Below are 12934 nucleotides of genomic sequence, written 5' to 3' on the forward strand. Positions count from 1 at the left end.
CTGACCAGCTCCAGGCAGTCTTGGAGGAAACTGATTATCTAGACCCATTTCAAACTGGCTTTAGAACGGGCTATGGAGTTGAGACAGCCTTGGTCGGCCTGATGGATGACCTTTACCGGGGAATCGACAGAGGGAGTGTGACTCTGCTGGTTCTTCTGGATCTCTCGGCGGCGTTCGATACCATCAACCATGGTATCCTTCTGGATCACCTGGGGGAGTTGGGGATAGGGGGCACTGCTTTGCAGTGGTTCCGTTCCTATCTCTCGGGTAGATTCCAGATGGTGGAGCTTGGTGACAGTTGCTCCTCAAAACGGGAGCTGTTATATGGAGTCCCTCAGGGCTCCATTCTGTCACCAATGCTTTTTAACATCTACATGAAACCGCTGGGTGAGGTCATCAGGAGGTTTGGTGCTGGGTGTTATCAGTATGCTGATGACACCCAAATCTACTTCTCCTTTTCATCCCCAGGAAATGGCACTCATTCTCTAAATGCCTGCCTACAGGCAGTAATGGGCTGGATGAGGGAGAACAAATTGAAGCTGAATCCAAGCAAGACAGAGGTGCTCATTGTGGGGGCTCAGAATCTGAGGGGTGAGTTAGATCTTCCTGTGCTGGATGGGGTTACACTCCCCCAGAAGGAGCAGGTGCGTAGCTTGGGAGTACTCCTGGACCGAGGCCTCACCCTGGTATCTCAGGTGGAGGCCATGGCCAGGAGTGCTTTCTATCAGCTCCGGCTGATTCGACAGCTGCGCCCATTCCTCGAAGAGGATGACCTCAAAACAGTGGTGCATCAGCTGGTAACCTCCCGGCTTGACTATTGCAATGGGCTCTATGTGGGGCTGCCTTTGTACGTAGTCCGGAAACTTCAGTTAGTTCAGAATGCGGCAGCCAGATTGGTCTCTAGGGCAACCCGGAGAGACCATATGATGCCTGTTTTAAAACAGTTACACTGGCTGCCAATATGTTTCCGGGCAAAATACAAAGTGCTGGTTATTACCTTTAAAGCCCTGAACGGCTTGGGTCCAAGATATCTTAGAGAGCGCCTTCTTTTACATGATTCCCACCGCACGTTAAGGTCATCTGGGGAGGTCTGTCTCCAGTTGTCACCGGTTCGTTTGGTGACGACTCAGAGGCGGGCCTTCTCTGTAGCTGCTCCTGGACTGTGGAATGCACTCCCAGCGGAAATTCGTAATCTTGATTCTTTGCTGTCCTTCAAGAGAGCCTTTAAAACCTATCTGTTTGGCCTGGCCTTTCAGGTTTTTTAATCAGTTTTAATTGTTTTAATACCTGGTTTTCAGGGTTTTAATTGTTTTGATAGTTTAATTGTTTTTTAAGTTGTTTTAAATTGCTATTTATATTTGTATCTCTGTTTTAATTGTTTTTAATGTTTTCTGTTTTAATTGTAAACCGCCCTGAGCCATTTTGGAAGGGCGGTATATAAATCAAATAAATAAATAAATAATGCCTGAGCAAGTTGTTTTTTGGCAACTGTTTTTAGAGCTGGAAGATGAACCCTGGTGGTTGCTTGGTTCATGTGCTCAGTTATTTTTTGCTTTAGTTCTTGTTGCTTTTCTGTTAAACGGCATTCGGGTTTTTGAGGTGAAGGCAAAGGGGAGGTTGCCTGGTTTTGATTTTGAAACAGTTCAGCAACAGTGGCACCCTCTATTTCCGACACCTCCTCCACCTGCGCCTGAGCAACTTCTTCAGATGATGGTAATTCTTCTTCCATATCTTGAGCCTGTGTTGCTCTTTGCAGTTCTTCCAGCTGAACTTCTGTGAATACTTTATTTCTTATTATGAATCTTTTCTGGTCTGCCAGCCTTTGTTCTGTTATTTCTGTATCTGGATGCTTCTCTTTCCAAATTTGGTACATTCTTTTAAAATAACCTCTTCTAGTTGGACTAGACTTGTAATAGCAGATCATTATTTCCTTGTTGGTGTTTTTCATATATTTTTTCCGGTTAAGCGGATGATGATGATGATGATGATGATGATGATGATGATGATGATGATGCTATTTACACACTGTCTACCAGATGTTATTGACTGGATTTGGTACTTTAATTATCGGGCCTTTTCCAAGGGTCTAAGATAACTAAAGGAAAATTAAAGATATCGTCATAGGATTTGTGCTGTCCCGAGTAGTGTGGCCTTGTGTAGCCGATGTGTTGTAATTTTATCGATGCCCAAGGTTTCAAGATGGTGCTCAAGTTCTTTTGGTACTGCACCAAGGGCAACAACAACTATTGGCACCACTATTGTTTTCTTTTTCCAGAGCCGTTCAATTTCAATCTGAATGTCTGTATTTAGTTATTTTGTCCAATTGTTTATTATTATTATTGTGGCTGTTGTACAAACATGTTGTGCTAATCCAAATGAAACTTAGTTTCAACTAAGTTAATTCCACAAACTTAGCTGGTTCCAATAAGTCAGGAGTTTGCATTCCAGACTTGTGTTGTGCTTGCACAACAAGGTGCACAACCTGTGCTGTGCCTCCTGCTGTGAAACCTCTTTCTCAGTCCATATATGTTGCAGGGAACAGTTGTGCAAATGCAACAAGAGTGCAAGAGATGGCATAACTTCATGCAGCTCAGTAACCTTCTAGCATGTGTGCGATTTTGTTCATTGCACTAGTGCAACATTAGACTGGATGTCAGCCCAGGTATTTGGGAGAGGGAGTGAAGTGACAGTTGATTAATGGGATTCCAGCTTTAAACAGGGGCTGGGGCGGGGGGCGGGGAGGGTGGTGTTCCATGCTTTTTTGGATCCAGCTCTTCCTAGTGCACTCTTTTGGATCAGAACCCTAGTTTACAATTACTATATAATGGCTTGGAAATTAAGTGTTCTTCAGCTGACACAGGCCTTGGAAATTCTATAATTTGATATTTTCAGTAGAATTCCTTCAGGATTCTTCCCAGTAACCACAGAGCGTAAAGTACTATTTTAAATTAGTTAGCACTGTTGGGATTGTGATGGTATTATGGGTCCTAGCCTCTTGGAATCCTTCATACCCTCACTGTTTCAGTGTTTTTACTCCATTGCCTTGTAAACTATCACAAAATATTCAAAATTAGACTGATTCTACAGCCAGTATTAAGCAGAGTGCATTGCTCATTTCCTTAATTTTTGAAAACTATACCCATGTTGCAAATTTTCAACTTCTGAGCACATACTTTGGCTTTTCTTATTGCAGATTTTTTAAAAAAATAATGGTTCATAGACAAGATTTTATATCTCATATTGATTACAAATATGATGCTTTCAAGAACAGTGTCCCATTTAAGCTTTCCCATCTTCATTGGTATTTTCAGGGCTCTTTGAGCCTCTCTGAGTATTACTTAAGTAAACTTAAGCAGGGATTTGTCGTAGTGCCCTGTATCTTTTTTCTTGTGAATCTTTGGAAAGAGGGTAACAGAGGGTTAATTTTATTTTTCTCTGGATATGTTAGTAGAAATAAAGAAAAGGAGTATTGTTGTTTCTGTCATAAATAGTTTGTGGACTAGTGTGTTTGTACAAATAAAATAAATAATTTTCTCTTTCCTAGTTTTCAGATGAGTTGAAAACGAAGGTGAGCCCATCCTTCAAGCAAGCCACAATGGACCCTCACCCCCTGAAGAGTATGGATTTCTGCCCCACCAACTGCCACATTAACCGCATGGAAGTGTCATACCCCAAAAACACTACCTCAATGGCAAGGTCGTTCAGCATTCGCATTGGACGGAAGCCTTCTATTATTGGCCTTGATCCAGAACAAGGTGCTGGCTAGCTCTAAGAGGCTATAGTGCTGCTGTTGGAATGTAACCATCAGTTGTGGTTCAAGAGCAAACTCAAGAAGAGCTTGTACCATGATGACTGGCAGACTGCAAAGTTTCAGTCCAAGCATCTGACACTGTCAAATGGCACAAGAATATAGTTGGAGTTGAGCATAGCTAGTTGACTGGAGTGAGACTAGAGATAAACTGTTAGGCACATGTGTAAGAGTCTGTAAGAGCCATGTATCTAAACCATGGCTGTGGTTGCACCATATGTCACAGAATCTGATTTCCAGCACAGACATTAGTACAGATATCAGCCTCCTAATTACAACTAATTAGGTATAGAAATCGAATGAATGAATGAAATCGAAATCGAATGAATGAATGAACTAACAAAATTCTAGCCCTCGTGGTTGTCCGAAACCAGATCAAGCAAGGCAGATGACTTTCGAAAGGTGCTGTTGAACCAACAAAAGGCTGGTGCTGTTGAAGGTGTTTAGAGCCAGCAAGAGCCCCACCCCTCCTTTGATCCTTAGGCCAGTCCTGCTCTAGAGGAGGCACCTGAGCTAATGTCCCCGTCCTCCAGAGTAGGGTCATTGAGAGGGAGGCCCTGAGTAGGTAGGTGTACACTCTGCCTTCCAATCTGGAGCTCAGCCCTGGCACAGAGTTGCCTCCACTCCGTGAGACTCAAGAATGATTGAGGGGGTTCTAAAGAAGGGCAGGAGCTCTGCAGGAGGGCACTGGGTACCCAGTGCTCCTCCAAGAGAGTGATTGGTTCCAGCCATTCTGGCTCTGAAGAATCGAAAGGCTGAAGCTGAGTTTTGGAGATCCATGTTGGAGTGGGTTTCTTCTCCTTCAATAGGGTCTCCTTCTGGTGAAAGTCTGGTTGAGCCTTGATATTGGTAGATAGGCTGTTCACACAATCCTAAACAGAGTCAGAGGAGTGCCCAGCCAAGGTCGGAGAGCTGTGCATTCTCCCAATCTGCAGTTGTGTGAACTTGAAAAGCAAGGTAGAATATTGGAAGAGAGATCACATGAGAGGCAGGAGTTGGCTAGGATGGGTGTGCCCTACCCAGATTGTGTTCTCAGCATTTGGATGAGGGTGGGCGTCCCAGCAAACTATGCAAATAGCATTACACAAGAGAAAGCCGATTGAAAATAATGGGCTTACTCTAGTGTAACATTGTTCCTGCAACATTACTGGGCTGAAGTTAGAAATGTGCACAAAGCGTTTCAGCACTTCTAATTCGAGGCACCGAAACGCTTCGCGCTGCCCCAGCGGAATCATTTCATCAGGCGGCGAACAGACACTTTAAAAGGAAGAAGGCATGTCTTACCTGCCCCTCCATCGCTCCCACCCCACACTGTGCCACTGTTGGTATTGAATGCTGCTCCTGCGGGGTTGCAGTGCTGCTCCCAGCTGCCCACAGGGGGCAAATGGCATCTCTTTGTGTGCGGATGCCATATGTGTGCCAACGCTGCCCTCAGGCTGCTGGGAACAGCACTGCAGCCATGCGGCATGGCATGGCATTCAATACTGACAGCGCTGCGGGGGGGGGAGTGACGGGGGGGCAGGTAAGATTTGCCTTCCTCTTTTTAAAAGGCCTGCTCGCTGCCCCAGCAAGTGTGCACAAATGCTTTGTGCACACCCCTAGCTGATGTTCCCTTGTGCAGTATGTCAGCCACTATCTCTACCCAAGACATGAAGTGATCTGCAGTGATTAGAGGGAAGCCACTTTATAGAAATCCCAATTTTCCTGCCTCTGTTCTTTCCTTCTGCTATTCAATTATTTCACTATTCTGCTGTTTGGAATAAAGTAAACAAAACCAGTGTGAAGGGCATTGCCTTCAATTAATGCTAAACCACCTGCTCTGCTCTGCTGTTGCATGATGCTTATGTCAACTGTTTAGAAAAGAAGTTAAATTGACCTGATATTGCTTTATTTGAAAAAATAAAATAAAGCGAAGTGAATAACATAAAAGAATTCAGAGCTGCCACTTAATATTTTATTAATTTTATTTATGTATGTACTGTATTAAGGGATTTTCCTGTCTTTCCCCTCATTGACATGCCCAACAGCTAATATCCATACAAATAACAATAAAGCCAATACATAAATCAACAGAAAGGAGACAGCAGACAACCCAACTGCCAAGGAGATCCATCAGCCAATGAAAATTCCTAACTAAATAGCAATAGCAATAGCAATAGCACTTACATTTATATACCGCTCTATAGCCGAAGCTCTCTAAGCGGTTTACAATGATTTAGCATATTGCCCCCAACATTCTGGGTACTCATTTTACCGACCTCGGAAGGATGGAAGGCTGAGTCAACCTTGAGCCCCTGGTCAGGATCGAACTTGTAACCTTCTGGTTACAGGGCGGCAGTTTTACCACTGCCCCACCAGGGGCAAAGAGGCACCTTTTAAAATGGTGACTCTTATATTTAGCAGGGGAAGAGCAGCTGTCCCTATTTAGCCCCAGCACAGCATCTCTTTAGGGCAGGCCTGCTCAACTTAGGCCCCCCCCCCAGCTGTTTTTGGACTACAAGTCCCATGATCCCCAGCACAGTGGTCAATAGCCAGGGATTACGGGAATTGTAGGCCAACATCTGCAGGAGGGCCGAAGTTGAGCAGCCCTGCTCTAGGGGGCTTAGTGATGTCCACCTTGTGTTTCTTTTTAAAGCCATTTGTGGGCAAGGAACCATCTTTTTTCTATGTACATTGGTTTGAGAATGTTTTTGTTAAAAAATGAAATAATAGTAATAACACAAGGGAGATCTATTAAAAATGTGCTATAAAAACCCAAAGGCTTGCCTAAACTAAAAAGTTTTACATCAACAGCAAAATACAGAATCATAACAGATCGGAAAACAAAAATATAGCCAAAATACTATCTGTCCTTGCTATTTAGTAATGAGCATTTTTAATGTTTAACAGGAAGCCTAAATCCAGTCTCATACACCCAGCACTGCATAACCACCATGGCTGCACCATCATGGAGGTGTTTAACTTCAGAAAATGGGGATTGCAACTTACAAGGAGAATATGATGGTTGCTACAACCAAGAGAATGGAGGAACCACTCAGGAGGAAAGGGGACTTAGCTTTCTGCTGAAGCAAGAAGATCGAGAGATACAGGACTCTTATTTGCAGCTCTTCAACAAACTGGATATAGCAGTTAAGGAAATGAAGCAATACGTCTTTCAGATAAATAAGTGAGTTGGTTGACATTTTGTTTTAGAAATCTATGTATACAATCTTGATTATTGTAGTGCCCCCCCGCCCTTTTTTTAAGGAGAGGTACAATATCCTAGTGAACAGAATGAGCAGCCAGGGAAATTAATTTTATGAGGGTGCATATGCACCACAGTGTTCCTTTATCTGCAAAATACGGTTGGCTAGCTCACATGTTCATTAGTTGAGTAGTATGGATGTGCACTAATTATGATTTGTTCACTGATTCGAAGCTGTGGAGAGCGACTGAGGATCAGGTACGGACCTGCTCTCCTCCCTTTTAAAGGTGCCCGGGCTGTGCTTCAAATCAGTGAACAAATCACGATTTGTGCACATACCTATTGGGTAGGACGTTTGCCCAAGTTCGGGAGCTGTGTGTGCTTCAGTTTTGCTGTATTTGATCAAAGATCATAATAAATGGAACTGAACTGAGCTTCAGTTTTGCTGTTGTGTACAAACAAAAAGCAAGGTGGGAGGCAGGGGAAGTGATTGTGTGAGAAGCTCCTGCAAGGTAGGAAAGCTTTTCCTCCTGCCTCATTAAATAGCTGGGTACAGCTGCTGGGTAGGATGGAGTTTACCTTCTCAGCATGAGCCTCTCTTCCCCGGGCACCTCCTACTTTTCTCCACCTCCTTCCTTGCTTTTTATTCGCACATGATCGCAGAACGGGAGTGTGCACAGCTCCCGAACTTGGGCAGGATGCTTGTCCTGCCCAATTAATAATCATGTGAACTAGCCTAGTATTGATTACTGTAGGCAAACATTTCTACGTGGCTTTTATTGACCATATGCGTGTGAAAACTATTTGGTTATGTACTGTTTCTTAATCTTCTCCATCTTGTTAGGGGGAAGCTGAGCATCTTTCAGAAACATTTGTAAGTCCTACATGCTTGCCTTGTAGAAAAGGGTGGAAGAAATGTCATGGAATAATAATCTTATTTTCTTTTGCATTTTGGGGGGGGTGGGGGCTATTAGCAGACATCCCAGACCTTTGGGATGTAGCAGGCAATACACTTCAAATAAATAACAAATAATAACATGTACACAGCCTAATAGATTTTGAAGCAATAAATGAAAGCTTTAATGGACTTTCATGTTACCTTATTATAACTTTGAGAAATCAAAAAGCCAATGAATTGGAGACTTTGCGTAAGTCAAAGATAACATTAGAGGCTTACATGAGCCTCCTGTAATAATTTGTTATGTATTTATTTAAGACTTTTTAAACCCCACTTTTCAGCAATAAAACTTTCAAGGTGGCTAACAGAAGTTACAAATATAAAACAATAAAAACCAAAAAGGAGCAGTAAAACAGCAGCAATTGATAGTAAAGAGAGCATTAACTCCTCAACTATTGAGAACCCAGGAAAAAAAGGTTGTCTTTACCTGGTGCCTAAAATTACCATGGCTCCTTTTGATTAGTTGTTTTTAGGCTCATGTCATAATAATTTTATTTTTATACTTTTTACTTTATTATGTTCTCTGCCTTGAACACCTCCATATTTTTTAAACACTAAAAGCTAATAGAATAGGTGCCAGCTGAGTGTCCCTTTGAAAAACATTGCACAATTGGGGTGTCACCACGGAGAAGGCTCTGTCTACAGTCCCCACCCAGCTGACCTCTGAAGGCAGTAGCATTCAAAGCAGGGTCTCAGATGAAGATTTTAAATAAGAAGCAGGTTAATACAGGATTTCACAGAACTTCAGTCTACGTATGACTGAATGTGGTGTGGCACAAGTTATGCTTTTGGCTCCTGTTGTCCTTGGTTTATTTTTCTCACCACCGGGTAACATTCTACACTTGCAGGCTTTTGTCTACCATAACTGAACCCACAACAGCTGGACCATGTGAGCCACCTTACACAGAGGAGACACCCCCAACATCCTTGGTATCAGAGGACGGTGATATTGACAGAGTGGAGCATGGGATGAAAAAAGTTTGTTTCAAAGTATCTGAGGAGGACCAGGAAGATTCAGGGCATGATACAATGAGCTACAGAGACTCCTACAGGTAGGTTCAATGACACAGAGTGTTTTGAAACTATTTCTTTTGTATGGGGAAGAGAAAGAGGCCAACAATCATGCATAATCATATGAAAAAACAACTGTACAATAGAATAAGATAATATGGTTAAAACTTGAGATGTTGGTATATGCGTGTTCTTCTGGCTAAATGATATTCTAAGAATATATATTTATACTAGGACTCTGCAGTTGTTTCAGTCCAACAGACATGTTGGGCATCGTTGGAGGAGGGTCTGTCTCAACAACAGGAACCTCCTTCAGAATCATCAACATGCCCCCTGTGGTTGTGATGGAACCTTGTTAACATCTGTCTGTCAGACATTCACCCCAGCCTGCCCTCTCCTCTCCTCCTTTCCCTCCTTTACCTAAGACCAGGTGGGGGCAAGAGACAGGCTGCATTGTGTTCTCTTTGCTCTGGTGGGAGCACTCAAGCTGCCACCTTCCTTTCCACTTCCTTTCTTCCCCTCAAAATCCCTTTCTAGATTCCTGAAATCTAGTTGTTGTGGGCATGGGCAGTTGTGGGATTTGTAGTTTTTTCCTGAGACTTCAGCCATAGGTTTTTTTCTGAGGCTTCAGCCATCTGACATTTTGGATTCCAGTCCATGCACACCCCTGCTTCCACCTACCAAAAATGATCTCTCTCATTTCATGATGATCCAGTCATTTGAAGGAACTATCACTAAAGTACACCCCATGTTTAAAAATCTTTAAAACTTGTCCCCACCCCCCCAGACAAAATGTGTCCTTCCAACTAGGGATGTGCAGACTCAGTTGGCCCGCAAACTGGACTGCCACAAACTGGGCCAGGTCGAGTAGTTCGATTGAGAAGCATTTCAAGCTGGTTCGTCCAACTGACTGGCCCAGCTGATCGGTTTGAACAAACTGGTTCGCTTTGACGCTGTTCGGTCCGAATCGCACCAAACGGTCAATGCACACCCCAGCTTCCAATTACCAAAAATGATATCTTCATCTCATAATACCCCCAGCACACATTTGTAACCCCATAACTCAATTTATTACATGAAAGGGATTATCCTTTTATCTGACAAATCCTTTCCTATTTTAGTTAAGTGAAATATCAGAGACTATGCTTCCAATCTAGAAAAAGTAGTTAAGTGCCGCTGAATGGAACATTGCCATTGCTAACATTTGTTAAATTGTGCCCTTTGTATCTTGCATGTAAATGAACATACACATCTTGTAATCTCTGATCTATGGGGAATGGGACCGTAGCCCAGTGCCAGAGCGTCTGCTTTGCATGCAGAAGGTCTCAGGTTCAATCCCTGGCATCTCCAGGTAGGGCTGGAAGATACTTCTGCCTCAAAAACTTTACAGAGCTGCTTCCAGTCAGTGTACTGAGTTAGATAGACCAGTAGTCTGACTTCATATAAGGCAGCTTCCTATGTTCCTGTGTTAGGGGCTCCTGTACCAAGAAAACAGAGGAATTATTTTGTAGCAGCAAATTGCTGCTTTGGAATCAAATAGCCACTTTGCAGGAGAGGGGTGGAATTTTGGCTTGGAAAATGGCATGGAGAAAAAAGTTCACCTCCCCCAAAGTGCATTTAGGAACATGTCTGGTTTGATCCTTAGAAGTTTGGATTCAAATGTTTTGCAATGCCACCAATTTCTTCTTATATTGAAAAGCACTGGAACTTAAAAATCAATGAATGAATGGATTGTCCCTCTTAGACATTTAGGACCTGAGCCTCTTCCCAACTGCACAGTAACATTTCATACTAGGGAGTTTATGCTGCTGGACCTGTCCCTGAATATTGCTTGTTGTACGGTATGGATTTAAGTGTATCCAGTCCAGAGTTCATAGCAATTTGTCATGGTTCACATGTCTGTCACAGGATCAACTTACAGCAGGGCCTCAGCCATCAGGCAGGTCAGGTGAGGTCAGAAGAAAGAATTCCTCCCTTTATCCACTGAAGCGCGGCAGCTGGAAGGAGGGACTGTTTTGTGGGTTTTTCAGGAGCACAAGCCTGCTAGTTTGAGACTACCCCAACAGCTGTTGTTTATGGAACTGATAATTTGTTGTCTTATGTGTACAAACACACCATCCACAGAAAACACAGACTAATTGGGCTCTAGAGTTGCAATTTATGCTGGCGGCAGGATCTTCTCATGACTCAAATCGGCAGGCACCAGTCTGAGGTACTTTGAAGTAGACAGAATTAACCACAGTCTCTCTGTTGGGAAGATTTCACAACCAGGAATGCAGCAGTGCTTCTTCAGAAGCTGTGGTTTTGTGTCTTAAATGGAATAATATCTGGGTCATACATGGATTGCTGATCATGTGGTAGCAAGCATGACTTGTCCCCTTTGCAAAGCAGGGTCTGCCCTGGTTGCATATGAATGGGAGACTGCATGTGTGAACACTGTAAGATATCCCCCTTTGGGGATGGAATACCCCCAAAGAGCATCTGCATGCTTGCATGCAGAAGGTTCCAAGTTCCCTCCCTGGTACCTCCAAGATAGTGCTGAGGGAGACTCCTGCCCTCAACCTTGGAGAAGCTGCTGCCAGTCTGAGTAGATAATACTGAGCTAGATTGATCAGTGGTCTGACTCAGTATACAGAAGCTTCCTATGTTCCTATGGCAGGAGTAGAACAGAATGTTATAAGGAGTTGGCAACTAGCTAGAGATTTTTAGCCACCCCAGTCAAGGCTCCAAATGGGGGCAATATGGGCCTAGAACATCTTTCCTCTCCAAAGGCCTGGTGCTAGGACTGACAGGTGAAGGATGATTTGACTTGGTTGAACATTGGGTTCTATAAGTTAACTGACCCTTGCATTTTGCTGAGGCCAGTCCTTCGGAAGGACTGCTCCTTCAGACTGCTTTGGAAGGACTGCTCCTTTGGACTGCTCCTTCAGAAGGACTGCTCCTTCGGAAGGCACAGCATCAGCTAGGTCCAAGATATACAACCCCATATTTGTAGAGTCTCCCCCTTCTCCACACCCATATCACGAGATAATTAAAGGGTGGTGGGGGGGATGCTATTTGATTCTCATTTGATTCTAAGCCATATACTGTGGCTGAAATGCTCTGGCTGACATCCAGACTAATGCTGCATTTGTGCAAGGATGTTGCACTAGCTAGTTCCACTAAGTCAGGAGCTTGTGTTCCAGGCTAGTGTGCTGGTGCAACAGCTTGCACAACAGGATCACAACCTTATAGCACAACCTTGTATATGTTCTGGATAAGATTGCTGTTAGTGCAAAACATCTCAGTGCCCCGCAACTGTGAGCCTGGGTCTCAGACAGCATGGATGCACTGATTATAGCTGCTTGTAAGTCAGTTTGCTTTCCTTTTAAGTCTATGAACAATTTCCCCAGAAGATTAAAATGTTGAATAGCAAAAACAGAAGCAAAACCCCCTCCTCCCCCCCACTTTTCTTTTTCAAAAACAGTGGTTTTGAAAACCATAAACCCCAAATATTTGTTCAGGTGTCTGAAAATCTTGATATTACTCGTGTGTTTTGTTTCGGATTTTTTATATAACTGACTCATTGCTTCTCCTGGAATATTTCCCACCAAGAGAAACATCACACAGTTCAAGCTGTGCCTTTTAAAAAAATGTTTCTTTAAAAGCAGTGCTCAAAAGAGATAAAACAAGTGGGTTTTCTTCCTATCCAATAGAAGAGAAATGCATTTTACGGAACTGAAACAGATCTAAAAAATATACCATCAAGATTTTAGAAAGATCTAGTTCTGTGTCCCTGTGTTTTAATCAGTTACATCTTTGTAAGTTGATATAAATTATATTAAGTGTTCATTCAGACATGCTGATTTGTTACATTTTCAGAATATCTGCATCTTAATTTCCCCCCTTTTTCATAGTATTTCTCAAGCTGAATCTTCAGCCTTATTTGCTTCACTTCTGGAATATATTCAGTCCACCCTTCATTCTAATGTAT

General features: G+C 43.1%; 1 protein-coding gene across 5 annotated transcripts in view; it reads left to right on the plus strand.

Annotated features, from left to right (window-relative positions):
* Positions 1 to 12934, plus strand: part of PREX1 (phosphatidylinositol-3,4,5-trisphosphate dependent Rac exchange factor 1) — a 338510-nt gene that overhangs the window by 292761 nt on the left and 32815 nt on the right. For all 5 annotated transcript variants that reach the window (XM_053247478.1, XM_053247480.1, XM_053247479.1 and 2 more), the window contains 3 exons: positions 3545 to 3755; positions 6698 to 6974; positions 8799 to 9002. In XM_053247478.1, coding sequence (XP_053103453.1) covers positions 3545 to 3755; positions 6698 to 6974; positions 8799 to 9002 — 692 coding nt within the window. The remainder of the gene's footprint in view (positions 1 to 3544; positions 3756 to 6697; positions 6975 to 8798; positions 9003 to 12934) is intronic.

This window comes from Hemicordylus capensis, chromosome 4 (assembly GCF_027244095.1).
Source record: "Hemicordylus capensis ecotype Gifberg chromosome 4, rHemCap1.1.pri, whole genome shotgun sequence".
NCBI classification, from domain to species: Eukaryota; Metazoa; Chordata; class Lepidosauria; order Squamata; family Cordylidae; genus Hemicordylus; species Hemicordylus capensis.